Here is a 26429-nt window from a genome sequence, read left to right as displayed (position 1 = left end):
TCATGGCATATCTCCGGATTCAAAGGACCCATGCAAAGATAATAAGAGATTGCTCGACAACAAGATTTTTATTTACATTAAAGAGGAAAACAATTACATAGAGATGGTTTTAACAATGGGAAACAATAAGCTTGGGCCAAGAGAAATGCCAAAGATGCATCGGGCCTAACAACTTAATGGGCTAAACAAAAACTTAGGTGAGTAATGCCTAATCATGGCATGACTCCGAACTCAAAAAAACAAACAAACAAATATACTAAGAAATTGCTCAACAGGAAGATTTTTATTTACATTAAAAAAGAAAACAATTATATACATATAGTTTTAATATGAGAAATAATTAAGGTTTTAAAAACTAGACTGATTATTGAATCGGACTAGTCACTAGTTCATTGTTCATTAGTTCAACTGTGGTTGAACTGTTAACATAAAATTAATATATTTTTAATTTATGTAAAATAAATAAATAAGAAATATATGTAAATATTTGTATTTTTCAAAAAAATTAATAAATGCTTGGTAAAATGATATATTCTTGATGAATACATGATTAATATTAATTATTATTTGGTTGTTCTTTATTTTAATTAATCTTTAAGTTAATTTTTTAAAATTTTTAAATGATTTAGATCGATTTTTAAGGAAACTGGTTTGATTTTCCACCAATTTTTCTAAATTTTTGATCAATTTTTTTAATCATTGACCAGTTTTTTTATGGCCTGTTCTAAGGGGTCAATCAAACTAGATCAATAGCTAATTTCTGATTTAACCAGTTAAATTGACTGGTTCAGTTTGGTTTTTAAAACACTGAAAATAATAAGCTCGGGACAAGAGAAATGCGCGAAGATCCATTGGGCTTTCTTTGATGTTAAGACAACTTAATGGGCCAAACAAATGTAAGTCGTCGCTTGAAGAAGCGATAGGCTAGCCCGAAAAACAAACTACCTTTCATGGGCCCATTTCATTTACAAAAGACTGCTACACTCACTCGTTACCCCCTCCACTGGCAGAAGTTGAAAAGCAAAGATTTAATTTGAGCTGTTTAAATTTGACCTTGTTTGATTGATATCTTAAAGTGATGGGCATCAGTATTTGGACAATCTAAATTTAATAAAATTGTCTTTTCATATTTTTAATAAATTATTAATTTAATAGGTACAGATTGAAATTAAAAATAATTTTATGACCGTCACTTTAGCAAAAAATAAGTTTTATGTAAAGAATTACAGGTTAGAAATTTTAAATTTAAACCACTAAAAATAATTTTTGATGACTCAGATTTTATCAATCTAATGAGCACCAAAATTCAACCTCTTTCTACAGGGACAACTAATTCAGACATTGAGGTGTCTGCAATGTTTCAACATTTTTAATGAGATTGCCCTTAGCTGTTGGAAAGAAGATGTACTAAAAGAATGAATGTTCATAAGAAACAGCTCTATTATGCTATCATTGGATGTATATGTGTGTGTGGATTTGAATTTAAATTTGAGCCAAATCTCTTATTTGATTGTTTAAAAATTTATGGATTTCGATATTATCTTAATTTTTTTACAATATTCAAATAAATGTTAAATACATAAATAAATGTGATCTAAAATTCAAATCTAGCATTTTAAACACTACCTAACTTCATATTTTAAATCAAAATTATAGTAGGTCCTATAAACCTATCAAAATTTGAGATGAGTTGCATGATTATTATGAATTAGAATAATTGATAATTGATAATGTCATAATTATTATAGATGCATTGATATTTGATTCATCGTAATAGTCACAAAGGCCTTGTGGAAAGGATGGACGGCTTTAATTAAGGTATGAAACATAAAATTAATCTCCATCTTACAAATGTGTAAATTAAGACATAATCTTTATGCAAAAAAAAAAAAGATCTAATATGTGCATGAGTGAAAAAAAGAGAGGAGACGGTGGTGCTTGTTAGAACTTAAGGGGTGGTTTAAAGATCATTTCATGCTTAATATGAATGGTGATCACCTATCGATTGTTTAGTTCTGGATGTGTCTGTAGGGTCTTAAACTTGCTTGGGATCTTAGGTACCATTAAGTGATTCTTAAACCTAATTCTGTCAATGGTAGACGGCCCAACATTCAAATATAAATGTCATCTCTAAAATTCAAGCTCTATTAGTTTGGGATTGGAGGGTGAAAGTTCATAAAATTTCATGTGATGCTAATGAAGTTGTGTCCGTGCTTGCTAAACAAGCTTGATCTTGTGCAGCTAATTTTCGTCGTGTGTCTACTCATTTTCTAGAATTATTTTTCTACAATAGGACATCATAACTACTTGACATCCTCCCTCATTATTAGAAAGACATAGAGAGAGGAGTTATCAAGATCGAGAGGGAGAAAGAAGATTATTAAATAGGTTATTAAATCAATTTTAGTTAAACTAGATCTATGCCTCGTGCGTGATGCACGAAAATATTTAAACTTTTGAGAATAAAAATAAAATAAATATTAAAAAATATTTTAACATTCTTAAAGTAAAATATATATTTGTTCTTTATTTTATCTCCATTATAAATATTTTTAAATTTTAAAATTTCTATGAAATCAATGGTTAAGAGTTACAAAATATGAGTATCTTTTCTATTTTAAGTTTTCATTTTCACCCATCTAATCATTAACTGATAGTTACTATTTTTGATATATTCTTTTAATTTTTTATTTATATTTTAAATTTATTAGTATACAAATTAATTTATTTAGTAATTTTTTAAAAAATATAAGATATTTTTAATCAAATCTAATCTCAAATAGAGTAGTTTTTTGTCTTCAAAATAGCACCATCTTTTTATATTTATTATTTAATTGGGTGTTTCATTCTAAAGTAAATATAAAATAATTTATTCATTATGGGCATTTTTGAAAAAAAAATCAATTATTAAACTTTTAAACATTAAAAATAATTTATATTTTTTAATATCCAACTCTTAAGACATAACCTCTTAAAAAATGTCTTGTATTTTTTAATAAAAGGAGTAAGTTTAGTAAAATAATATTTCAAATGCATATCTAAAAAAAACTTAATGGAATAAGAGATAAATTAGTCAGTATAATTTATATTTATATTTATTTAAATTTTATAATCTTGATTAATGAGACTAAAGTGTAAGTTTAGAAGTCCTTATAATTCTAACAAAATAAAAGGAATGCTAGTGTATTTTACTCTATAATTTATTAATTTGTGCAAATTAAAATCTAAAGAATATTGTATTTTAAAATTTTCCATGTTCATACATATTAAAAATATAAATAATAACTTATTTCATTTTAGAGTGTATTATCCTGTGTAGGTTAAAATTTAAAAAACACTTCTTCTTCATCTTTTTGTTTCCTGAAATATCCTCACAATCGGTAAGTATAAGATTAAAATTTTAACAAGATGATACTTATAAAAAATGACTTCTATGTGATGCTCTTATACATATTAAAAAATATCATTATTTCTTAAAATTTCTCACATCCTGCAATTTGAAATATAATCTAACTTGTTTTTTTTTTCCTAAAATGTGTTACCCTGTGTATCACCTCAAGGAAAATAAAACATATACTACAATAAAACGTACTATAGTTTATATGATAATATTATTTATAAAGCATAATTATAATAGTACTAAGTCAACCAAATAATATAATTCATGTTTTGCTACCATTTATCAATCATATGTATAAACATTATAAGCAATACAATGATTATTAAGAAAAGATTAGGTGTACAGTGAAGATAAATTTATTAATATTATGTAATTAATTTGTAGCCGATAAATTTTGTTGCTCATACTTGAGGTACATAATTGCATCAATATTTTTCATAAGTGTTCAAATCATAATCAACTTTTACATATAAATAATAGAGTAATAAATTTTATTCCTTATGCATTTGAAGAATATAAATAAAAACTTATTTTATATATAATATGCTCACACAAACTATTTTAATTTGTAACCTTGTGTTAACAATAAATACTTTTTTCGTTCAAAAATATAAGGTATTTATAGCTAAAACTCACCCTCAATAAAAGTGATTATTTGTTTTCAAATTAATCTCATTTTTTATATTTATCTATATTTAATAAGAAATTTACTCTAAAATAAATATAAAGCGATTTATTCAATAGGGGTAAGTTTGAAAAAAAACAATGATTACATTTTAAATGATTAAAACTATCTTATATTTTTAAACATTCAACTCCTAAAAAAACACATTATATTTTTTAATGGAGAGAATATATAAAAAATTCTTTGTATATCCAACACCTATTATTTTACTAAAAATCTTATATTCACCATTAATTTTTAGTATAAAATCCAATATGATCTCTCAAAATATAAAAATCTTATTATTTTTTACACCTTGCTTAAATTTTTAAATTTATAAATCTAGACCTAGCTCATAATTTTTAATGGTAGCTCCTACACATAACTTTTTAAAACCACATTACTTTAATTTTTAAAAAACTAAGGTTATTAAAATATTACATTTTCTCCATTACTCTTAAAATCTCAATTCATACAGAGTTTAAAATATCTGAATATATAAAAAAAATTTATAGTCAAGTCTGACTCTTAACAATTTGAGTTTTCAGGTTTATTTATATTATTTTCACTACCTCAAATTATTAAAAATTATCTCATTTTATTTTTCTCTTTATTGAATCCATACACTGCGTCTTTGAATATCTTTTTTAACAAATTTATATATTTAATATTTTTAAAATTTTACAAAATAAATTCATTTAAATAATGCAAATTAATTTTTTGGTAATTTAAATGATTTTTGAATAATATTTATATTTAAATATGGGTATTTTAGTTCAGTATACATGATTTAACATTCAACTAATGGCTAGGTAGATGAAAATAAAATCTTAAAAATAAACAAAACTTATATTTTATAACTATTCATGTTAAAAAAAGTTCATATAGGTTTAAAAAAATAGATGAAATCTATCATTAATTAAGATAAAAATAGACAAAATATTTTTTTCATTTTTAAGTATAAGTTTTGTATCAACAATTTATTTTTCATAGATCTCACATGCATCGCTTCTATTACAAGGCCCACATTATCCTTTTCCTCTTTTATTTACTATATCATATTAAAAAAATAACAAATAAAAATATAAAAAAAGCAAGAGAACATTAGATGGGTGTTAGAGTTGAGAATAAGGGCTGGGCTTGATGGGCCGCTCATTTTAGCCCGTTTTGAATAGGGGTTTGGATTTAAAAATTTGATGACTTTTAGGATAATCGGGCTTTGAAGTCTGGCCCTTTTAAGCCCTAAAAAAGGAGCTCGGGCTTGGTGGCCTGCCAAGCCCGTTTAACTTTTTTTTTGCTTTTATATTGGACTTTGGGGAATGGCCGAATTGGGGTTGGACTTTTAACTTTCAAAAAAACCCTACGTAGCACACTTGTACTTGGTTTCTCAGTCTCTCACTCTCAGTCAAACCTATAACAGAGTTGGAAATAACATTTTATTTATGGATGGTGATGAGGGAGATTTTGATTAGCATTGATAATGACTTTTGTCTTTATCTTATTTGAACTTCTAAATCTTGTGTTTATTTTTTAAATTATGTGAGACTTTATTTGATATATCTTAAATTTTAAAATACTTTAAGTAAATTAAAATATTAAATTTTATTTTATTTTTTTCCTTAAACGAGCTTATGGGCTCGGCCCTGAGTCCTTTGAAAAAGGGTCGAGTTTTAACTTTTGGGTGAAATTAGGGTAATCGAGTTTTCGGGCTTAGGTCCATAAGGACCGAACCCATATAAGTTAGGCCCGCCTGTTTATCAATTATAGTGCTCCATAACATTTTTTTTTTAAACGAAAAAGTCGGATCTACAGTACCATCTGACATCTGTATGCAAGATAAAAAACCAGGAAAAAAACCGGGGGTATTTTTGGTAAATCAGTGTTCACATAAGTTATTTTATTCCTCAAGCCTCGCAGTCGCAGTCCACTCACTCCAATTCCCACATGATGATGATCAAGGGCCTCCGCTTCGCCACGTGGCATGATTACACCATTACGTGTCATTTTCCCTCCTTGTCGACCGCGAATTCTGAACTCGAAACCCGAGGAGTATGGAGTGACGGAGGCGACTGAAATGCACAGCGCCGGCGCGTGCTAATCCTCAACCTCCTCTACTCCGTAAGTGCCTATGCTAACCCTCTTCCATTCGTTGCATTCAATTGCCACGGTGCCCCATAGTTTGCTTCCGCTTCCACGATGGTTCGTTTTCTGTGTTAGAATATGTACGCTTCCGTAAGTGTTTTTTTTTTTTTTGATGACAGAATTTTCGTATTCCTTTCATAGTGGAGCATGATACCCTATGAATTTTCCGGGAGACGGGTTAATTTTGTATCAAGACTTTAAGTCTCAAAGCGAGCATTGATTTCTGTCCGGTGCTCATTTTAGTTATCACTGTAGTGATTCCTGTGCGTTCTTTAATTCCCTTCCAGCTGAAAGCGTAGTCTAGAGTTGAGAAATCCTCTTTTATTTATGTAGTTTTCTAGCATTCCTCAGACAAGGACTAAATGATGCAGTTTTCACAATTTCAACGGGTATTGACAGAATTTCTGTCAATTACTTGTAGCAAAACATTTAATTCTTGCATGATCCAAGATCATTTGCAGTTCTGTACTGGCTTGCCTCAGAGTGAATGCCTGGGCATGTGGAGCTCTCCCCTCTCTATTAGCATGTGCCTGGGGAGGCTTCGCTTGGATTTGAGGAGAGGTTTACTATATAATAGAATGCAATTTGTCTTTTTTCCTCTGGTTTGGAGAAAATATTTGATGAATGCATACTGCAAACTGCGTGACATGCGGTACTGTTGTTGCTACATGGGACTACTTCTGTGCTATTCATGCGCAGCAATGGCTTCTCATTGCAAGAGGACAATATGTCTACAAAATTTTGTTTGTCTATGATTTATTTCTCATCCCGTCTTAATAGTATCATCCTTGCAGCATGGCTTCTTAGTTACTAGACTGCTAATCCAATAGCTGATGTTTCCCTTTGTGTTCTTTTCAGCTTGTACTACCTAACATATAACTCCTCAAGATGGAGATAAGTACAGCTAGGTAAGCATATTTGAAGTTAATTTTACAGATTGACCAGCTGTCTAAACATCACCATTGTTCTTCCCCGCCTAGTCTGCTCCCTTTTCCTCCTGTCCACCCAAAGTTTGAATTCTTTGTATTAATATTATTGAGGTTTGTCTTTTGTGATATTGCACTCATATGCTTCATTCTACAGTACTGCAGTACAGTAAACTCAATTTAGTAATTTTGTAAAAAGTAATTATAAAAATTACGATCTTCTTTATTTTATTAGGTGTTGTTTGGACTCCCAGCCACAGGCAATATTGTTTTCAAGAATATCAAGAACATCGGGGTGGGAAAGCACTCATAGAATTTCTTATAATATGACTGCCCTGAGTTTAAGGTTGGGCTATCGAGGCTTGGCCTCTTCCTACCCAATCTCAATCTTAAATGCAGTATATCCAAATAGGCCATGTTTCCATAGAGCACATTCTATGGCAACTAGTTTGGATGAGTCTACATGGCTACAGTCTGAAGGTGATTCTGATGAAGATGAGGATGCATCTGAAGACTCGACGGAGAAGATTTTGGAACAACCACTGACAAGTGAACAGGTAATTTCCAATTCTACTACATGGATGTCTACAGAAAGGCCAATGACTGCTAGTTGTTAATCTACCTCAGGGAAATATGGAATTCCTAATATTTTCCTTAATTATTTTTAAAAGCAGGATCTATTATATCTTAAAATTTTTAAAATCACTTTCAGGAGCTCTCAGTTCTCTTTTCCTGCTATCGTAAAACTCAAATAATTCTGAATTTCAGATAATAGCCTCTTGCCATTCCATTATAAATTGGAAAAAAAAAAAATCAATTCCTGTCTTTACTATTTCTTTTATTCATTTATGTATGAAAGGTGATGCACCTATATGCTCCTAGTCACAGGGATTCTGTAAATAGTAAAAGTTGAAGTAGAAATGCAACTCTAATCTAGGACATGAAGTGCATAACTTGAGATGTATTATCAATCAGTAATTTTTGCAAGGCTCTATATACAATAAGTGAAGTCAATTGGAAGGATTGGTGTAAGGTGCAGAACTTGAAAAAGAAAATCTGTCTTGATCACAACTGACTCTTATAATGATCATATTTGGTTTTCATCTTTTCTGTTTATTACCACTGTCCACTGCAAGGAGGAATGGTAAAAATCTATTAACTCACGTTACAGGGTTGAGTTCCCATGCAGATTTGTGCTTACTTAAGTTTACCTGTTTCTTGCACAATATGATTGTGCTTTCTGTTGGATTTAATTTTTCTACTTGGATCTTTTTCTTTCTCGAAAAGATAGCAGCACTACTTGCTGATACTGAGAGAGCGAGGCTTACAAAGAAGCTTAGTGAAGCCAACCAACATAATCGGTTCCTCAAAAGACAGGTCTGATCAGATATTTTGGATTGCTCTTAATTTGAAATCTAGGTTTTTCCGTATAACTATTTCTCAAGAGTCTGGGTTTCTTCTCAATCTTCTATAATATTGAATATATTAGGTTTGCGTTTTGCTCACAAACTATATAGATATCTTCCGTGGTTGATTGTCAATGGTTGGCTAGAGAAATAATTGGAATGTTTAGAACAGCCATACGTCAAAATCTAGTTCATGGGGATAGAGAACAGGAGGTCAATGTTAATTCCACATTAGAACCCATACCCCCTCATGTGGAACTCAGGTCCCATGCATTGCAATCGGTTTGAACATTACCTTAGATGTCTATGCTAGAATCAAAAGCAACAGAATATGTTTTATCAAGACAACTAATTTGGATGTTGCATCTTCCCTATATGATACTAAAACAAGATTATGATCTATGGCTGTATTATTGGTAAAATAAAATGTATTAATAGAAAAACAGCAGACAAGTGGAATTGGATTTGTATATCACGTCAAAGTGGAAGAAAGTGTGAATTTCTTAAGTGTTTTTAGGTCTTTTGATATTGTTAATTTTCTGTATTAGGCTAACTGCAAGTCCATTCAGATAATGGGAATTGTTGCAATTACATGTTTTATTAATTACCAGTCAGGGCTGACTCATCCACTGGGATAAATTTGGAGCACACATACCAAATTAGATGCTTTAAAGATTAAGTTATCCAATCTAACTATCTAATGCCATATGCATGTTTATCTTTTTTGAATCAGTTAATCAATCGTAGCGTGTTTGGGTAGACTTGTGCATTCTAATTCTTGGTCTTTTCTTAATTTTTATTTTCTTCGTGGAAGTTGGTGGTCCTTTTTGAACTCAACTAATAATGGTTCCTGATTTCATGTTGTAACTATTTTTTGTGGGGATTCTTTCGTTTACATTGTAAAAATATAAAAACAATTGTAGGGAATAGAATATTAATGAGTTCTTAGTAACGAACAAGAATATTTTGGCAATATTTATAAGTTAACTAGGTGTGGCCACCATGTCCACCGTTCAAATTTAAGAATGTGTAAAAAAAAAAAAAATGTTGGCATGCAATCTAATGGATGAGCTATGTTCGTGATTTATGAATAATGCGCTTCTCTTTTACTTTTATATGTTTATAAGAAACCGCCATCCTATATTGATCTCTGTTATCTACAGTTGCAAATAAAGGAGGAATCATTGGTTAACTTTAAAAGTGAACTTGCTGTTATGGAGCTTGAAGTTCAGGTTAAAATCAATTTCAACTTCTTTACTTTCTGTGCCGTTTTCATGCTGCCTAACATTCCTCTTGAAAATATATGCTGCGTAATATTATGCCCAGCAGTCTGTGATTTTTACTGCACCCTCTAGTTCTAAATGTAAGAAACCGTTGAGAACTTTGGTTTGGTCCTTAATGTAAGACCCCATCCACTTTTGTCTACCACATTAATTATCTTTTCCTGGAGTACCCCTATTCAATGCCCCATTTTTACACTGCAATCTGCAAAGGAAATTATTAAATAGAGTGAATTAAATAAGTGGGGTATTTGAGGAAAACTATCACAAATTGTTAACACATTAATTGCAAATTATTAACTTTATTTCTTAATCTCTGTGAAGTTGGTAAAAAGCTCTTACAATTAGAACCAGAGGGAGTGTCTTGTTTTGTATGAGTCTTTATCATAATGTCTTTCATTTCATTGCTTTGAGCTTGAGTCATGAAATTCTGTGGAAGGGCGTTATGAAAACTAATCTCAGCCTTTGCTTTTTCCTGAATTTTAACTTTTCATGTTTCTATAATTTTGGCTGAATTCAGATTCTGAAAGCTCCAAATATATCAGCACTTTATTTGTAACTATGATGTTCGTTGTGGGAATTACCAATTCTGCTCCCATGTACTCATGTTCTATTGATGACATTAGACTAATCTTGCTTTGTGTGAACTGTTCTAACTTGAGATTAGCACACAAATTCCACCTTCGTAATGAATTATGGGTCATGTTTCCCTCCTACATCGTTACTGAAGTTGTACCTTGACGATGCTTGCCTTTGCCTGTTACGGTGTTATATTCTCTATAATCAAATTTGATGATTGAAACTATTATAAGTAGTTATATAATCGTTTGAATAGCTAATCTTAATTCGATTAAGATTTTGATGACGAAAGCTATTAATGTTAATATTATGATAATGAGAATGAGATAATGATATGTCATCTTATAAATTAAATGCTATTTAATCCTCTACTCAGTTTAATTTGCGATTTCTAATGACAAACACCTTTGTAAATTTTTCCTCTATGATGTTTAAAACTCTTTTCAGCTGATTAATATTGTTTGCGAATCTCTGATAATGTTTGCTTTGGATGAAGGCTTTGGTCAAACTTGCTGAAGAAATAGCTCAGTCTGCTATTCCAGGAGGTTCAAGGAAGATCAAGGGAAAATATATTCAATCTCACCTTGTTTCTCGTTTAGAAGGTAGAATGGTGTTGCAGTTCTTCTGCATGCTCCATATGAACTGGTCCATTTATGTAATGCTAATGAATAAATTTCAGGAAAATTATATATAGATTTACTTGATTTCATGTGATCATTATGTATTCATTTTATATAATACATGCAATTTCCTACTTTTGAATATGTTACTCGAGGGGGTAGGGGTTTCTCTAGTTCTGATAAATTGTTGCCTCTTCCATCTCTTTGTCGATGCATATGCAATGGTTTGGCCTCCAAAGCTATGCATGAGAAATTGAAGGAACAGATAAAGGATGTAGATTCAGTTCAATCCAAAGAGGTTCCTGTATTTTGGGTTGGCATGGCTGAGGTAAATATGGAAGATAGTCCTTCATTTATTCTATGGAAACTTTAATCTGAATCATGAAAACAGTGGATAGTTTAATGTCAACAAAGTTGCTTTTGCTGCCATATCATCTGAATCAACTAATTTTATATATAGGACTGAACATTGGCTTCATTTGCCAGTGAATAGAATCTAGGAAGAATGGCAAATAAATCCCATCGAAATACAAATAAGTACCACAAAAGGCAGTAGTTACTTTGAAGTCCCCAAGAACTTATCTGACAATTTTTTTTTTGGGCAAAATTATGTTTTTGACCCTAAGCAAAATAATAAAAAACATAGTTGTTAATACCTAAAGTTAATAAAGAATATAAAGTCTTTATATCAATTACCACATTTCATGGTGCTATTTGGTCATTTGTTTATTTTGAGGGGATTTATTTGTCATTTTCCCAAGAATCTATAATATTATTGTGAAATACTGCATTTCTAAGCTTTTATATAATGTTTTGGTATTTAGTTTGTGTCTGGTTAACGTCTGAATTATCTGTTTATTCTGTCGTATTTTTGCTCTTAACTCTTAGGGCTCGTTTGGTACACAGCACTGGCTAAGTGGGACTGGGTTTGGGATTGAGTAATACCAAGCTTTTATGTTTGGTAGGTGGTAATGACAAATTTATTCCCAAACCCAATCCCATCTTGGTGGGAATACCCAATACCACCTCCCCCCTGGTACTGCAAATTCAATCTTGGGATTGAAATTTTCATGACTGAAATGCCCTCATCAAAAACCTGCCCAGTCAGCTTACTCCTCCATCATCTCACACGGATCTCCTCCATCATCTTCGACCTTGCAACGCAGAGACGACAGCTACTGAAGACAACCGCCATAACGACGACGGAAGAGAACTGCCACAATGCAGAGACAGGGAAGGCACGGATCGACAGCAACACAGAGACAGGAGAGTTCGCGACCTGAACGAAACTCCTTACAGTGGTAGACGACAGCGACTTCAACAGCGACGGTGATGGAAGAACAAGCTTAACAGCAACTGGCAAGGACGAACGATTAGTCGCGTGAAACAGAGGAAAGGCAAGAATCTTGTTCTGGACCTCCCAGCGACGGCAGACGTGCTTGCCCCACCACACCAATGACATTGAGGACGGTGGAAGAGGATGGAGGTGAGGGTTTCTGAAAGAGAGAGGATGATAATGGAGATGAGGGCAATATTGTCTTTTAGCTATTTTTTTGGGTTAAACTTGAGTCTTTTTTTTTTTAATCCCATGTTATACCAAACATAATTTTAAAACTTGTTTCTAATCCCAATACCAGCCCCAATTCCAGTTCCAATCCCAATCTCAATCCTATAAAATTCAATACCTTATACCAAACAAGGCCTTAAGAGCGTGCAAGTAATGGGCAGCTTTGATGGTTGGAGCCAAGGAGAGTACCTATCACCAGAGTATGATGGTTCTTATACAAAGTTCTCATCAACATTGATGCTCAGACCAGGAAGGTGCCGTTTTCTCAACTAAATGAAGTTTCGAACCTGGTCCTTTAATAGCCGTGAGTCTTCTCTTGAGCTATAAATGTCTTGTGCAGGTATGAGATCAAATTCTTGGTGGATGGTGAATGGCAGCTTTCACCGGAGTTTCCCACTATTGGTGAGGATTAACCAAAAACAATCTGTTAGTTGTGGAATGATTTGTATGCAGTTTGCAGAAGCATATGTAGTTTTTTCAAGTGTTTGCCATATCTTCCACTTGGACAACGTGTTGGTTCCTTGTGAATCAAATTGTTCTGCTAAATTGGGTTGAGGCCATATTTTACTTAGACGAGTCAGTGCAGCTGGGTCCCGTCGGAAGTGCATGTAAGTAGGTTTACTTGCTGATTAAAATTACAGTACATACAGTGAGAAACTAGTCTTTATATTAAATGTTATTTACGCGTTTGAATAACATTTTTATGCAACATAAAGTGAATGCTGTTACAGCTTCGGCCAACTGAGATTCTATAAGGCTTAGAGCATATTTGGATTGAATCTTAAGTTAGGAGAGATCAAACCTAAGTTAGGATCTTAAAAGCCTTATTTATCATGTATGGATAGCAAAAAATAACCAACCTTAGTTAGGGTTCAAACCAACGTTTTTGCCAAACCTCAACCATCCAGCTTTTCCATAACGTTGGGTGTCCAAATATATGAATGTTGGAGCATCAAATGCTTTTTCAATTTTTTATTCTCTCTCTTCAGTTGCTTGCTCTCTACTCAGATCATCATCATTGCCGTTCCTATGGTTGCTCTGGCTCGCCCTTCATACTCCCAACCTTGTTGGATTTGATGAGAGATCACAGCTGCAGTCGCTACCGCCACCGTTGTTGAGACCCGATTTCCACCGTGTGTGCAGTGTGTTGCTCGCATTGATTTACCGTGCTGTCTTCCCTCTCTTCATTCACGAGTGGCATGATTTCTCTTCCTTTGCCTTCACAAGTCTCTACTTTTATGAGCGTGCTGGTCACCATTTGATCTCTCGCTGCAAATCGGACTAGCGATTATGCTCACCATTATTGTTGTTGTCTGATCTTTCGTCGATTGAACCAGTGCTCATGGTGTTTTTGGCATGAACGGAGATAGTCTAGAGCATAGCAAAGCTGACTTGCATGGAGAAGACAAGATAAGTAAAGAAGGAATGTGTTGTCAACGGCGAAGGTGATGTCTATGAAAATGTTGCAGATGAGGTCGAAGAAGGTGGTGTCGATGAAATATAGCGTTTGGCGAGGTTGAGACCGAACTACTGGTGCTTTTGCAAGAGTAATCCAGTATTATAAATAATAGTTAATATTTAACACCTCATTTTATATATATTGTTTTTCTAAATTTAAATTTAAAGTTTAATTTTTTTAAAGAAGATCAAGTTAGACTATTTATTAAATTTTAATTATATATAGACTATAATTTATCATTTCATCCATGCTCTTTTTTTAAAATTTTGATTTTTAAACAATTAATTTATTTAGATATTTTAAGTCTAACTTTTTAAATGTAATCTAAAGTATATGATTTTTTTCTAAAAATATTAAATTAATCACAAAAATATATACAACAAAATTTATGCTCATTTTTATCATTATATATCTTAGCTGATTTTTGAATTGAATCATCTAAATAATTTTCAATTTATTCAACTGATATATGAAAAAAAGTATTTAAATATAAATTATATTAAAGTCATAAATTTTTTTTCTAACCTCAATTTGCTAATTTTAGTTAAATTTTAACTTTAGTTGTAAATTTTTTAATTTGAACACATATTTACTCTTGTAGGGTTTAAGAAAGAACTGCCGAAGGAACTTGGTCCATCACAATCATAATTAAGCATTCTTACCTTTACAATTAAGTCCTTAAAAAAAATTATACATATACAAATCAAAAGGGATTTACATCTATGCCTTGAACCCCTGCATTGAAAATTAGAAAGAAAATGTTTACACACAATTACCCGTGCGTTTGGAATTGAATTTTAAAATGGAAGGGCCTATATTAACCCAAAGAGAATTGGTTAAAAAAAAAAAAAAACACGAGAGAAATCATGTGGTTTATCCGTGGGTGCTGTGAATATGGTCAAAATTAAAGGCACTTATCTAAGAACAACATGAAGAAGAAAATCAGATACAGTTACATTGCTCGAAAAGAATGTTTCAATATATAATAACAATAATGTGATAATTAATAGTTAAATAATAATATAATAATAACAATAATTTCTTGTAGTTAGATAGGTACAAGTAAATAAATCATGGAATGAACTTTTTTTTTCATAGTTCGTGAAAAGTTTATCACAAATTTTATATTTGATATGATATATATAATATATTAATTGATATCAAAGTAATTTTTCATTGCCCAAAGCTAAAAACCATGTATTACCAGAAAAAGGAAATCTGGTCTAATAGTATGAGAAAAAAGGATCAAGTAATGTTAACCAAAGATTATGTAGTTTGAAGATATTCCCATGATAAAAATGATAATTAAATAATGATATCTCATTTTTGGTCAAAATATTATCTCACTAATTCATCATAAATTAAAAATAAATTTATTTAATAACTTGGTGTTCCCTAATACCAAGTTTGATTTAATTTTAGTCGTTTTTCTAAATATTTTTTTTCATCCGCAGGCTACAATGTTCCAATCTTGAACCTAAATCCTCTACATAACCACCATTAAATAAAATGAATATTTTTAACTGCACATACTAGACTTCATAACAAGAGTAGGAAAAAAGTTAGAAAATCTCTCCTAAAAGATAGTAAAGAGACTGAAAATATTAAGTAATATCTACCATAGATTAACTCGAGTAGTAACGATTGATGGATTGATAATAGAAATTTAAGATTTGAATACTTTTGATGTAACCAAGAAAAATAATAAATGTTAATAAGAATAATTATTTTTTTAACTAATTTTATTTTTATTAACGCTTTTTATTAATTATTAATGTTATAAAATAATTAATGTTTTTTATTAATTATTTTTAAAATAGTAGAGAGATTTAAATGCTTTCGATGTAACCAAGAAAAATATTTTGTGTTAATAAAAATATGAAAAAATGCATCAACAAGGTCTTAAGTTTTATTTAATTTTGAATTAGAATACTGCTGTTTATTTTATTTAATTGAGTCTTTATAATTTGATCAATTAAATTTTTTAATTCTTAAAGGTTAAAGTCCTTAATTTTTTTTTAAAAAAATAAAATCAAGAACTTTTATATTTTTATTATATGATTATATAAATTTAATATTAATTAAATACTTTTTATAACTCAAAGTTTATATAATTATTTTTTATGCATTGAGTTTAAATAAAAAATAATAAAATTGTAAACAAGGTATTAAATTAATTTTTTTTGTAAATTCCAAGATTATTTTTGTTTTATAAAATTTTATACTTCATTATTAATTTTAAACTTTAGGGGTTAACATATATAATAAATTAAACTATAAAGGTTTGATTAAAACAAAATAAACTACAAGGATCTAATTTAAAATTTAACAAAACTATAAAGACTTGCAGATTAATTTTTTCTAAAAATATTAAGTTCTCATTTTTTTTTCCTGGGTCACCTCTTCAAATTTTTTTGGATTTAGGAGATTCTATTTATTTCGGTTTAGAAGAAAAAGGAAGGACCAAAGTCTTTACATAATCATCCAGTACAAGCTCTTCTTCATCTTCTTAACATTTTTTGAAGGTACTACAAACTACTCCATGGGATTGTTACCTAGAAGTGACATTGTCATTTTCTTCTGCTGAGGTACCTATTGCTTTCAAATCAATTCCCCACCACTCACTCTTTAGAGGAGGCTTGAATATTGAAGTAAACTGTATAAGTTTCATCTCTGAAGGAGTATAATGGCTCCAAAAGATAGTTCCTCTTTGCTCCTTTAGCCAGAAAACTGATAGGATTATACCTGCTTAGTCCCTCTCTTGCTATGAAGCTAGCAGCTTGCTTGAAATTAGTATGAGACTTAGACTTGCATTTGAGCTTCACAATTGCACCAGAGCCGCTACTACACACAAAGCAACCCTTTTTGCTTTCTGATTCTAATGATATAGTTCCCTTTTGTTCATCCAATCCTTTTACTACATTGAAAACACTAGAGACCCCACCATTGGAAGAATGATCCACAATGACATTACTATTTTCTGCTCCTTGGTGCTTCAAGAGCATTCCAGGAAGATCAAATGGTTCCAACATCACTGATTCACCAATAATAGAATCCTCTCCAATTGTTGAAGACCTTTTTGAGGAGGATTCACTAGAGATAAGTCTAAAGGTTGCATGAGGAGCCAATGCAGTTCCAGGTTTAGGTGATTTTATCATCTTAAGAGATTGATTTGAGTTGGTCAAAACAAAAGTTGAGCCAGAAAGGTCTTGAGAAAAAGTTACTAGGTGACTATTGTAACTTGCAGGGATTGGAGTAATCCAGTCATCGATGGATGCATTTGAACTAACTGTAATGTTCCAATCACCATTGGTATGACCAGCAAGAAGATATGGACCATAAAGAATTGCTTGAATAGAAGCATATTTTGACCTGTCATCTGATTTCAATTCAGAAAACATAATGAGTAATAAGAAAAAAAAAAATTCTTTTCTTGAAAGTGATAATAGTGACTGGCATACATGCATTAGTACCTTTTATAGCCTCAGTTCTAAGAGTAATGGGCAATTGAAGGGTCAACTTGTCACTGGCACTCCACTTTTGTGTGATTGACAGAAAGTTTCCTAAATGTGCACGAGATAAAATGAAGAGTTAATAAATAAAAAGACAAAATGTGACAGTAATATGTTGATTTAAGAAACATGTGCTTGAAATTATAGGGATAAAAGAAATTTTGTTGAGACAGACTTCTTATTCCCGTGTTGTTTCTGAGAGATTCTAGATGAAGAGTTCTAGTACCAGGAGATAACATAGATAGGGTGTCAGAATTTAGTATTGCCTTGGCATTGTCCAAACGAGTCCACACTGGTATCCGGAAGTTCAATGTGGAAGAAGTACCAGATCCCTGCAAAAGTGAACATTTCAATGTATACCCCATCAATTGTCATTCAGCCAATTCGTTTAGCAATTTAAAAAAAAAAAAAATAAGGGCAAACTACTGCATGTCTGTGTCAAGTGAGAGAAATTTTTGGCATCATATATGGATCTTATCTATTAGGGCAATATTCAATATAAAATATATATCTGTTATTACATAGGGGGAAATTAATTGGAGGTCAAAATTCTAATGGACTGATAACTGATTCATGCAAAAGCAAGTATCATTTGTAAAATTGAGTGGTTAACAATTCTTGTTATTGACTAAATCTACAGGGCTGAAATGTGATAGTAGCAATCTGTTTTCAGAAATCATATTCCAAAATTGTTTGTCAAGCTTAAGGTAATTGTTGGTAAAATTATAAATGATCATAATTAATAATTGGCATGGCATAAATAACACAATACAAATGTAATAGGTACCTTAGTAGGAGAAAATGTAAATGTCACTCGTAGATAAGGATCCATTGAAGTAGTAGGAACCACAGTCTGATTTAGCATGAGATACTCAGATTTCCAATTAAAAGAGCTTGATATATACTGGATTATGTAAAGAGTTGGATCCTTCCCTTCTTGTTCAAAATAAATAGAGTCTCCTAACTTTGAGAATGATTCAATGCCTGAACATTGACCACAGAAAAAAGACAGCGGAGAATATAAGAGCATGTAAGTTTGAGTTGTGTATATATTGTAGTTTGATACAATTTGAATTATTTAATAAACAAAACATACGAATACCTGTTCCATAGCAGCACCAAAAAGATTCAAACTTTGTTCCCCAACCGCGTTCAGATTTAGCCTTTGAAGCCCCAGGGCCTAGTGGCAGCATATAAACCATCACTCCGGGTTCTCTACCTCTTTGAATACTCAATACACCATTTGTTAAAGCACGCTCATAATAATCTGCATATGTTATTTCCTTGGTCCATCTAAATAGGTGCCTTGAAACCTAAGAAATGAATTAAGTGTAGTTAATTTTTCACTTCTGATGTAATGAAAACTTTTATTATGCAACAACTCATAAGTTTTATACTTTCAACATGTTATAAGTTGTGCATGACTCTTCAGTCTCTGGCGTATTCAGGTAATCTGCCATTCTCTTTGGATCATGCCTACAAAAAAGTTGAAGCAGATGAGTATGAAGGAATCAGCAAGTAACTGCTTAACAAGAAGGAACACAACACTTCCTACTTAGTGTCCCTGTAGCAAATTGATATTCAAATGGATGATTTTAAGTTCATTATATGGAAGAAATGAAACTAAAAATAATCATTTCCCATTATTTACCACCACTCTGTAACTGATGTCCCTCCAGTTGCATAACTGTGAGAAGAGTTAATAAGGTCCATAAAGAATGTGCCAATTTCCTATCATAGCAAAAGGCAAGAATAGAGTTAGTGAGAAACTTGAGATCATCACACATTAAACTATAAGAATGAACGCATAAAATTAGTGGGTTTTAAATGTTAATTATTTTCAAGTTTGGCCACAAGATGAAAGCTTTTTTCTCCCCCAAAAAAGTATTGTTTGCAATAGTTTTATTAGAGCACAATGATATCACTCAATCCATGTTGTCAACCCGCCTAGTAAGATAAGCCTTGTAGTAGTTGTTTTTTGTAGCTTTATTAGATAGTTGCAAGAAGAAAATGTCACAAGTAAATTCTATATATGAATAATATAATCAAAATAGATAATTAATTAAATATATAAGTTTTTTAGGGCAACGAATAATAAACAACCATTGCTCCTTTTATATTATCACTTATATGAAGCAGTTTACCTTATAAAGTGGATCACCAGTGACCTCATAACGCATTTGGGATCCAACAACAATTGGAATATGTGTATTAGCATGAAGATCAGAAATATCATTAGCCTGTATTGGGGAAAAAGAAACAGAGAATTTTAAAACCCTTGGGCTTTGTATTTTGTAACGTGAAGTAATATAAAATCATGATGCTGACATTGCAACATCCTGAAAGCTAAGAGACATAACAAAAGATATGATAATGTAGACTTAGAAGGCAAGACTGTCACATACAGCATAAATAATTTATTTAATTTGCAAGACACTTTTGTGTGTGTGGGAGATCAAATTTGATGGGAAATTTCCAGCCACTGAATGTTTGGGTATTACGTAAGGCCATAAATACGGTTTAAATTCAGAGAAAACCTATATGATAAAGAAATTAATATAATCACTACCTGCACCGCAAGCAACCCTAAAAAGCATGGCTTGTCAAAAAGGTGAGCCAACAATAAATGCTTTGGATCTCCCTGCATAGGTTAATTGACAAGACAGATTCTCAGAATTGAATTTAATAAGAGCAAGTATTGGGAATTATGAGTTATAATTCTGAATCTATGTATCTCAAGGTACCTATACTTGTATCAGTCAAGTAAAGAGGTAAAAAACATCATACCAGCAAATGAAACAAGAAGATAGTTAATTGCTAACCTACCGTAATGCTATATAATTTGTAAAGGACATCATTCATTCTTCCAGTTTCCTCATTCATTGATTGATAGTGTCTACTTATAGTGAACTTTGAAATCACATTTTGCACCCGGTTGTAAAAGTACTCAACCATCCATTTCAGCATTTTTAAAGCATGAGGATCTCCAGCAACAGTATGTTGATCTAACAGGCCAGCCATTATCTGTCAAAGTTTTCTAGCTTAATTAAATCCCACAACATTAAGCCAAATATGCTCAAAAACAAGTTTCAAACATACCTTGTGAATGGTGTAATATGGGGCCCACACAGGCTTAAGTTCTTCCAAGTGATCAAAATACAGAGATGGAAATGCAGAGAGATATCCTGTACCAAGTTTTTTCTGGCAGACAGAAAGATTGGCAACAAGAGCAGCCATTTTCTCCTTCAGACTATCATTGTGTGTACTGGCCCACATCAAAGCTGATGCACTCAAGTAATGTCCTTCCAAATGTGAAGAGAAACAAGAAATTATATCAAACACTCTTCCTCCTCATTTCTTTAATTATCTATGAAGAAATCAACCTGAGAAACACTGTATATGACTGATTAAAAACAAGAACTGGATATGATGAAACAGAAGTTAAGATTTTGAATCAAAAAAACCAACCAACAAAATGGCCTCGAAGTTCAATTTTTGGGTCTTCCCAACCCCCATAAGGCTTGCCAGGAGTGGGTAAACCAGCCGTCTTCCTGAAGCTCCAGAGCAAGCTATCCACATCTAACATTAACAGATACTCCAAATTTGTGAGCTGAGCTCGAGCATGGATTGATAAGTGGGGATGCAACCTCACATCATGCAGTGAAACCTCTTTGAGATGCCCTTGAGGTGGTGTGAGCGAACCCAGATTCTTGATTTTTCTGTACATGATTGCCCAATCATGCTGCTCTTGTTCTTCTTTCAGTAACTTTCTGGGCAATAAACTTTCCCAAACTGAGTCATCTGTTGGGGTTAGATGATAATGAGACATTAACTCAGCCTTCCATGTCTGGTTTTTTGATGTTAATAACTTGTAACGCAAGGTGTGAGACTGAGTAGCCTTGTTGGTGCATGCTTTAAGAGCAGTAGTGATAGAACAAGAATAAAGCAAGAGGATCAGAAGAAAGGAATAGAGAAGACAAATATTCATCCAAAAAAGCAGAAAGATGAACGAAGGAGATGTGAGAAAAAGAGGAATGGCTCAGAGGATGAGAGGCATGTGAAGAGGGTAATAAGGTATGTATAGTGTGTGGAGGCAAAGGAAAATGAAAATATAAATGGTAGGAGGAGGATAAGAGGAAACCCCCCCTCCAAAAAAAAAAAAAAAAAGGAGAGAGAGGGTTAAACAGATAAAGGTTGAATGGGGTAACAGATAAGGTTCACATTACCGACAATACATTATCAATGTATATTATAAATTCATAATTGAAAGCCAAATCTCCAGCACTATGCTTTTATTAGTTGCATCATTTTTTAATCTATTGAATTTTTCCTGCATTTGTTACATTAAGTACAAAAATTAAGGGCAATTTCACCCTTAAATTATAGGTTCAAAAACATCTAAGACTCTAAATTCATTCTAAGTATAATGTTTCATTTGAATTTTTAAAAACGGTGCAATGTTTATCATTGATAATAGTTAACTTTGACCGTTAGTAGACAAAAATGACCCAAAAATTTCAAACAATTACCCAAAAATTACAAGAAAGAACTAAGAATTTTTTTCCCCTTTCTTTAATTTTTGATATCCTCTTGTGTTATTTTTTGATCAACTAATGATCAAAATTAACTTTTATTACCAATAAGGGTCGTATTGCATTATTTTTAAAGGTTGAAAGATAACTTTACATTGAAAATGAGTTTAAGATCTCAAACGCTTTGGCACCTATAATTTAGAGGTCAAATTGTCATTTGACTCTTTTAAAAATAATGCATTTAATAATGACAAATTGAGAATTTATTTCCGACAACATCAATAATTTAATTACCTTTTGCTTTGTTCTAATGAAATAATTAGAAGTATCTGACAAAAAGAAAAAAGTTAAAAGTAACTTATAAATAAGATTGAAAAAATACAATTCTAGAATTTTTATATTAAATATAAATCTTGTGTTCAGTGTAGATTTTAAGGTGAGCTGGCTATATAGACTAAGAATCTTGTGTTCAGTGTAGATTCTAAGGTGAGTTGGTTATGATTCAAATCAGAAACTAATTTTTGGAGTCGAGTAAATGCAAAGAGAAAATATTACAATTATATAGAAATTTAGCGATATGCAAGTTATGAGGAAGGATATAGAAACTTGATTATATAGATGAAGAAAAGATGAGACTGGATTACCGAAGCAATACGTGGCAATTGGAGATTGTAATCACTAATCCTACATGAATTGAAGAAAGAAGATAAATGGGTGACACACATGAAGAAAGTATCCGACATGAAAGGGGAAACTATTGAAGAGGATGATCATGCACAATGATGAGATATTATACATGCATTGAAGAAACAGTTAAGACCATCCTCTTGAAACCTATTCAAGACAAATGACCGTGTATATCTCAAGTTGCATGGTTCAGAAGATGTCATCACTTCTTGACATAGATTTTTTTTTTAAATTTATATATTTAATCTTATATATTTAACGTGTTGACATGTGTATTTTTTATATAAAGTTAAGTATTTACTCCTTTTATTTTTATATATAAAGTATTTTTTAATTGAATTCCGCATATCAAAAAAATTTGTTATCTAGTTGAACTCATATACAATAATTTTTCAGTTTTACACCTAGTAATATCATAATTACTATTATGATGGTGATAGAGAAAATATACAATTAATGATTTATTTTATTTTTTAATATAAGGATAAAATTATCTAATTATTTAAAAATATCATTGACACCCCTTATATTTAAGGACAAAATAAATTTTTAGAAAATATCTTATATGTAAGGATAGAGGGAGTAAGTTTTAACTTTTTTTTTTTTTAACTAATTTTGTTTCATGTAGCTATTTGATTGGATCATATAAGAGCATTGTTAGTCTCAATTGAAAATAGTTCTGTCGAAGGCATTTTTTTTATATTCAAGTGAATTTGAATTCAAACCTCATGTTTAAATGGCTAAAACCTCTTTCACTAGAACTAACGAAGTGCTGATTTTTTTTATTATGTTTTCTTTTCATTATGTTTCCAGTGAAATTCTCAACCGTTTAGATCAAATGGTATACATTAATCCAACAGTCTAGAATTGCAAGGGCCTCTACACTAAAAAGAGAGAAGGCATTTCCAATTTTATCCGGATTGATGTGGTAAATTATAAAGAATAATGATAAAATATCATATAGGCAAAACTATGCTTTTATAGTTATTTAACCTCATCACACAAGATTTTATTATGATCCTTTAATTTTATAAAATGTGTTTTTAAGTTTTCTAATCCTGACACAGTTAGTTTCATTAAAAAAATGTTAATATTAAACTTTTAAATATTAACAACAGCATTATCAAATGTTAACATATTATATTTAATTTTTTTTATTACTTACTGATATTTTCTTACTGGAGGCAATCATGTGGTACGTTCAGCCATTAAATGTAGATATGTCTTTTGGTTGGAATTCAAACCTTTGATTCACCAAAGTTACAAGAGATTAACTCCTTCTATTAGACCTAACTTTTATTGTTATTAAGTTTAATTTTTTAAAATAATAATGATTAAGTACTATGCAATTGATTTTTTTTATTTTTAAAGAAAATTTTGAAAACACATATAGTGCCACTTTTCTTGAGAAAAAAACAACGTCGTGGAGACACAGGAGCATTTTACCAATAAAATGCTTTCGTAGAATTTTTATTTTATAAGATTATTTAGATCCTGTTTGGTACACTGGAATTTGAAGCATGAAATTGAAAATGGATATGAAATTCTGAAAAATGTTTGTTTGGTATCATGGAATTTGAAAATTTTTTCATTTCCATATCCACCAAAATCGGTGGAATTGGCTTCCATGATACATCCCAAGGATTTCAAATTCTTTGCTCCATGCTCCAATTTTACCCCCTTCGGTCTCAAGCTTCTTGCCTTCTCAACTCTAGCAACCTTCTCCCCATCCGCCGGTGACCTTCTTCACCCTCTTTGATCCCCCCTTCCTTGCCAATGACCTTCTCCTCCCTCCGATCCTCCCCTTTCTTGCTAGTGACCTCCTTCGTCTTCGATACTCCCTCTTTGTCTCCATTCATCAGAGGATAACCTACCTCAGTGCCCACGCATGATTGCCTCTAGGTAACCGGCCATGGATGTTGAACACAAGAGCTTCGAAGTCGTACATCATTTTCCAACAAACAATCACCCCTGCATTTGCATTTATCTCTATTCGCACTCTCGCAAATTTGTTTTGCTTCATTTTCATATATGGGTTTTAGATCTATTTCATTTTCATATCTATTTTACAGTCAGACTTTTTTTGCAATGGTAATGGACTGGAGCTTGACAGTCACTTTCGCCGGTGGAAGAATGTTGGCAACTTGATCAGGATTTGCTTAGGCGGCCAGGTTCCTTGATTGGGTTTCTTGTCTTCTGCATCAGATAACGGGTTCTTTGTTCATGGTGGGTGTCGTACATGCTAGTTTTTTAAGAAGGGTATTTTCGTCTTTTGAACAAAAATGATGCTAAAATTCCATGAACATATCAAATATATTTTTAAACTCCATATCCATCTCCATTTTCATATTCATCTTCATTTCTATATCCATTTTTGTTTCCATCAAAATTAATTCCATAATAGTTATTTCCCTTTCCCTTTTACCCCACCCTTTGTTGCCTTTGCCTCTGACCCTACGTCCTCTCCGGATCTGTGTTTAAGATCTGATTATTCTGCCTTCGAAGCCCTATCGTGCAACCATTCTAGATCCATCGTGTATCTCTCAAGATGAACGTGGCCACAAAGTTTTTAATAAGAAAATGGAACCAGATCTAAAGGTCGTCGCTCATCCAAAGCTTGCCACTCGTCCGAAACTTATCTTCGTCTGAAGGTCGTTGCTCGTCACAAACTTTCTTAGAAGCTCCAAAGCCTTCTTTTCTTCTAATTCTAATTTCATGCTTTTGTAGCCTCATTCATGCTATTGTAACCAATAGGAGCTTGCTTTGGCCTCGAAGTAGAAAATAATCAATTTGATCTATCCCCTTTCTTCGCCCATTTCCTCTCGTTCTTTATCCGAATCGAAAGGAACTCACTAGGTCTCACACTTGAGCACGAGTTACTCTTTTGTGTAACGATCTTCAATGAATCCGCAAAGGCTCGATGTCCATGAACGACTATCTTACTAGAATGAAATCCATATCAGATAACTTGCATCTCGCTAGTTGCTCTCTTTCCTCTAATGATCTTACCTCATAAGTGCTTGCGGGTCTTTATGCAGACTATAATCCTATTATATGTCAATTGCTTGAGAAAGATGAGTTGAGCTGGGTAGAACTACAAGCTGCACTCTTGATGTTCGAAGCACGATCTCAACAACTAAATGAACTCAGCAACCTTGACTTGGGCTCCCACTCTATTAACCTTGTAGCTCATGACCACCATCAACGTGCACCCTCTCGTGGTGGCGGCCATCGCGGCAGTCGTGGTAATCTAGGTAATCGTGGTCATGGCTGAACTCCTCGAGGCATTAACAAAGTTGAGTGTCAACTATGTCTCAGGTTTGGCCATTTTGCAACCACTTGTTACTATCAGTATGATCGGTTGTTTACTGGAGACTCAAGGCAAGATCCCCCTTATCACTCTGCATTCATCGTAACATTTGAGATAGTAGATGATGATGATTGGTACCTTGATGGCTGTGCTACTGCACATGTGACTAATAATCAGGATCAACTTGAAAACTCACCCTTACTCTGATAAGTCTCCACTCTATGTTGGCAATAGTGACATACTAGCCGTCTCTCATACTGGTTCTGCAGGAATATTAATGAATAATGGTGAAAAGCTAAAACTAAAGGATATATTGCATGCTCCTCTTGTGTTAAAGAACCTTGG

General features: G+C 32.1%; 2 protein-coding genes across 6 annotated transcripts; one reads left to right on the top strand and one right to left on the bottom strand.

The window, feature by feature from the left end:
• The first annotated feature begins 6076 nt into the window (after positions 1–6076).
• LOC129296413 (protein PTST, chloroplastic-like) lies at positions 6077–14097 on the top strand. Of its 5 annotated transcripts, XR_008589772.1 has the most exons (10): positions 6077–6182; positions 7065–7114; positions 7368–7689; positions 8420–8509; positions 9702–9770; positions 10894–10999; positions 11257–11345; positions 12726–12835; positions 12926–13192; positions 13574–14097. XR_008589772.1 is itself a non-coding variant. In XM_054935017.1 (9 exons), exons 2-9 carry the CDS (start codon positions 7095–7097, stop codon positions 13137–13139), a joined length of 1020 nt encoding a protein of 339 aa, XP_054790992.1. In that variant the 5' UTR covers positions 6077–6182; positions 7065–7094; the 3' UTR covers positions 13140–13325. The 5 variants fall into 5 exon arrangements, 4 of the variants coding, with proteins under 4 accessions (XP_054790992.1, XP_054790995.1, XP_054790993.1 ...); XM_054935017.1 differs by lacking the exon at positions 13574–14097 and having other exon boundaries at positions 12926–13325; XM_054935020.1 differs by lacking the exon at positions 13574–14097 and having other exon boundaries at positions 12726–12838; positions 12925–13120.
• A 2342-nt stretch (positions 14098–16439) lies between these two features.
• On the bottom strand, positions 16440–21629 carry LOC129296414 (uncharacterized). The gene is made up of 12 exons (XM_054935021.1): positions 21024–21629; positions 20655–20857; positions 20382–20579; positions 20125–20196; positions 19700–19795; positions 19207–19286; positions 18953–19031; positions 18658–18868; positions 18343–18539; positions 17782–17887; positions 17517–17606; positions 16440–17422 (listed from the first exon to the last, which is right to left on the bottom strand). The coding sequence occupies exons 1-12, from the start codon at positions 21541–21543 to the stop codon at positions 16665–16667; spliced, it is 2610 nt and encodes an 869-aa protein (XP_054790996.1). The 5' UTR covers positions 21544–21629; the 3' UTR covers positions 16440–16664.
• Positions 21630–26429: the final 4800 nt, after the last annotated feature.

Source organism: Prosopis cineraria, unplaced genomic scaffold, assembly GCF_029017545.1.
Source record: "Prosopis cineraria cultivar Desert tree isolate PC_DT_omini unplaced genomic scaffold, ASM2901754v1 PC326, whole genome shotgun sequence".
In the NCBI taxonomy this organism is placed as follows: Eukaryota; Viridiplantae; Streptophyta; class Magnoliopsida; order Fabales; family Fabaceae; genus Prosopis; species Prosopis cineraria.
The sequence above is the reverse complement of the archived record's forward strand: the minus strand, read 5'-3'. Positions and strand labels throughout refer to the sequence as shown.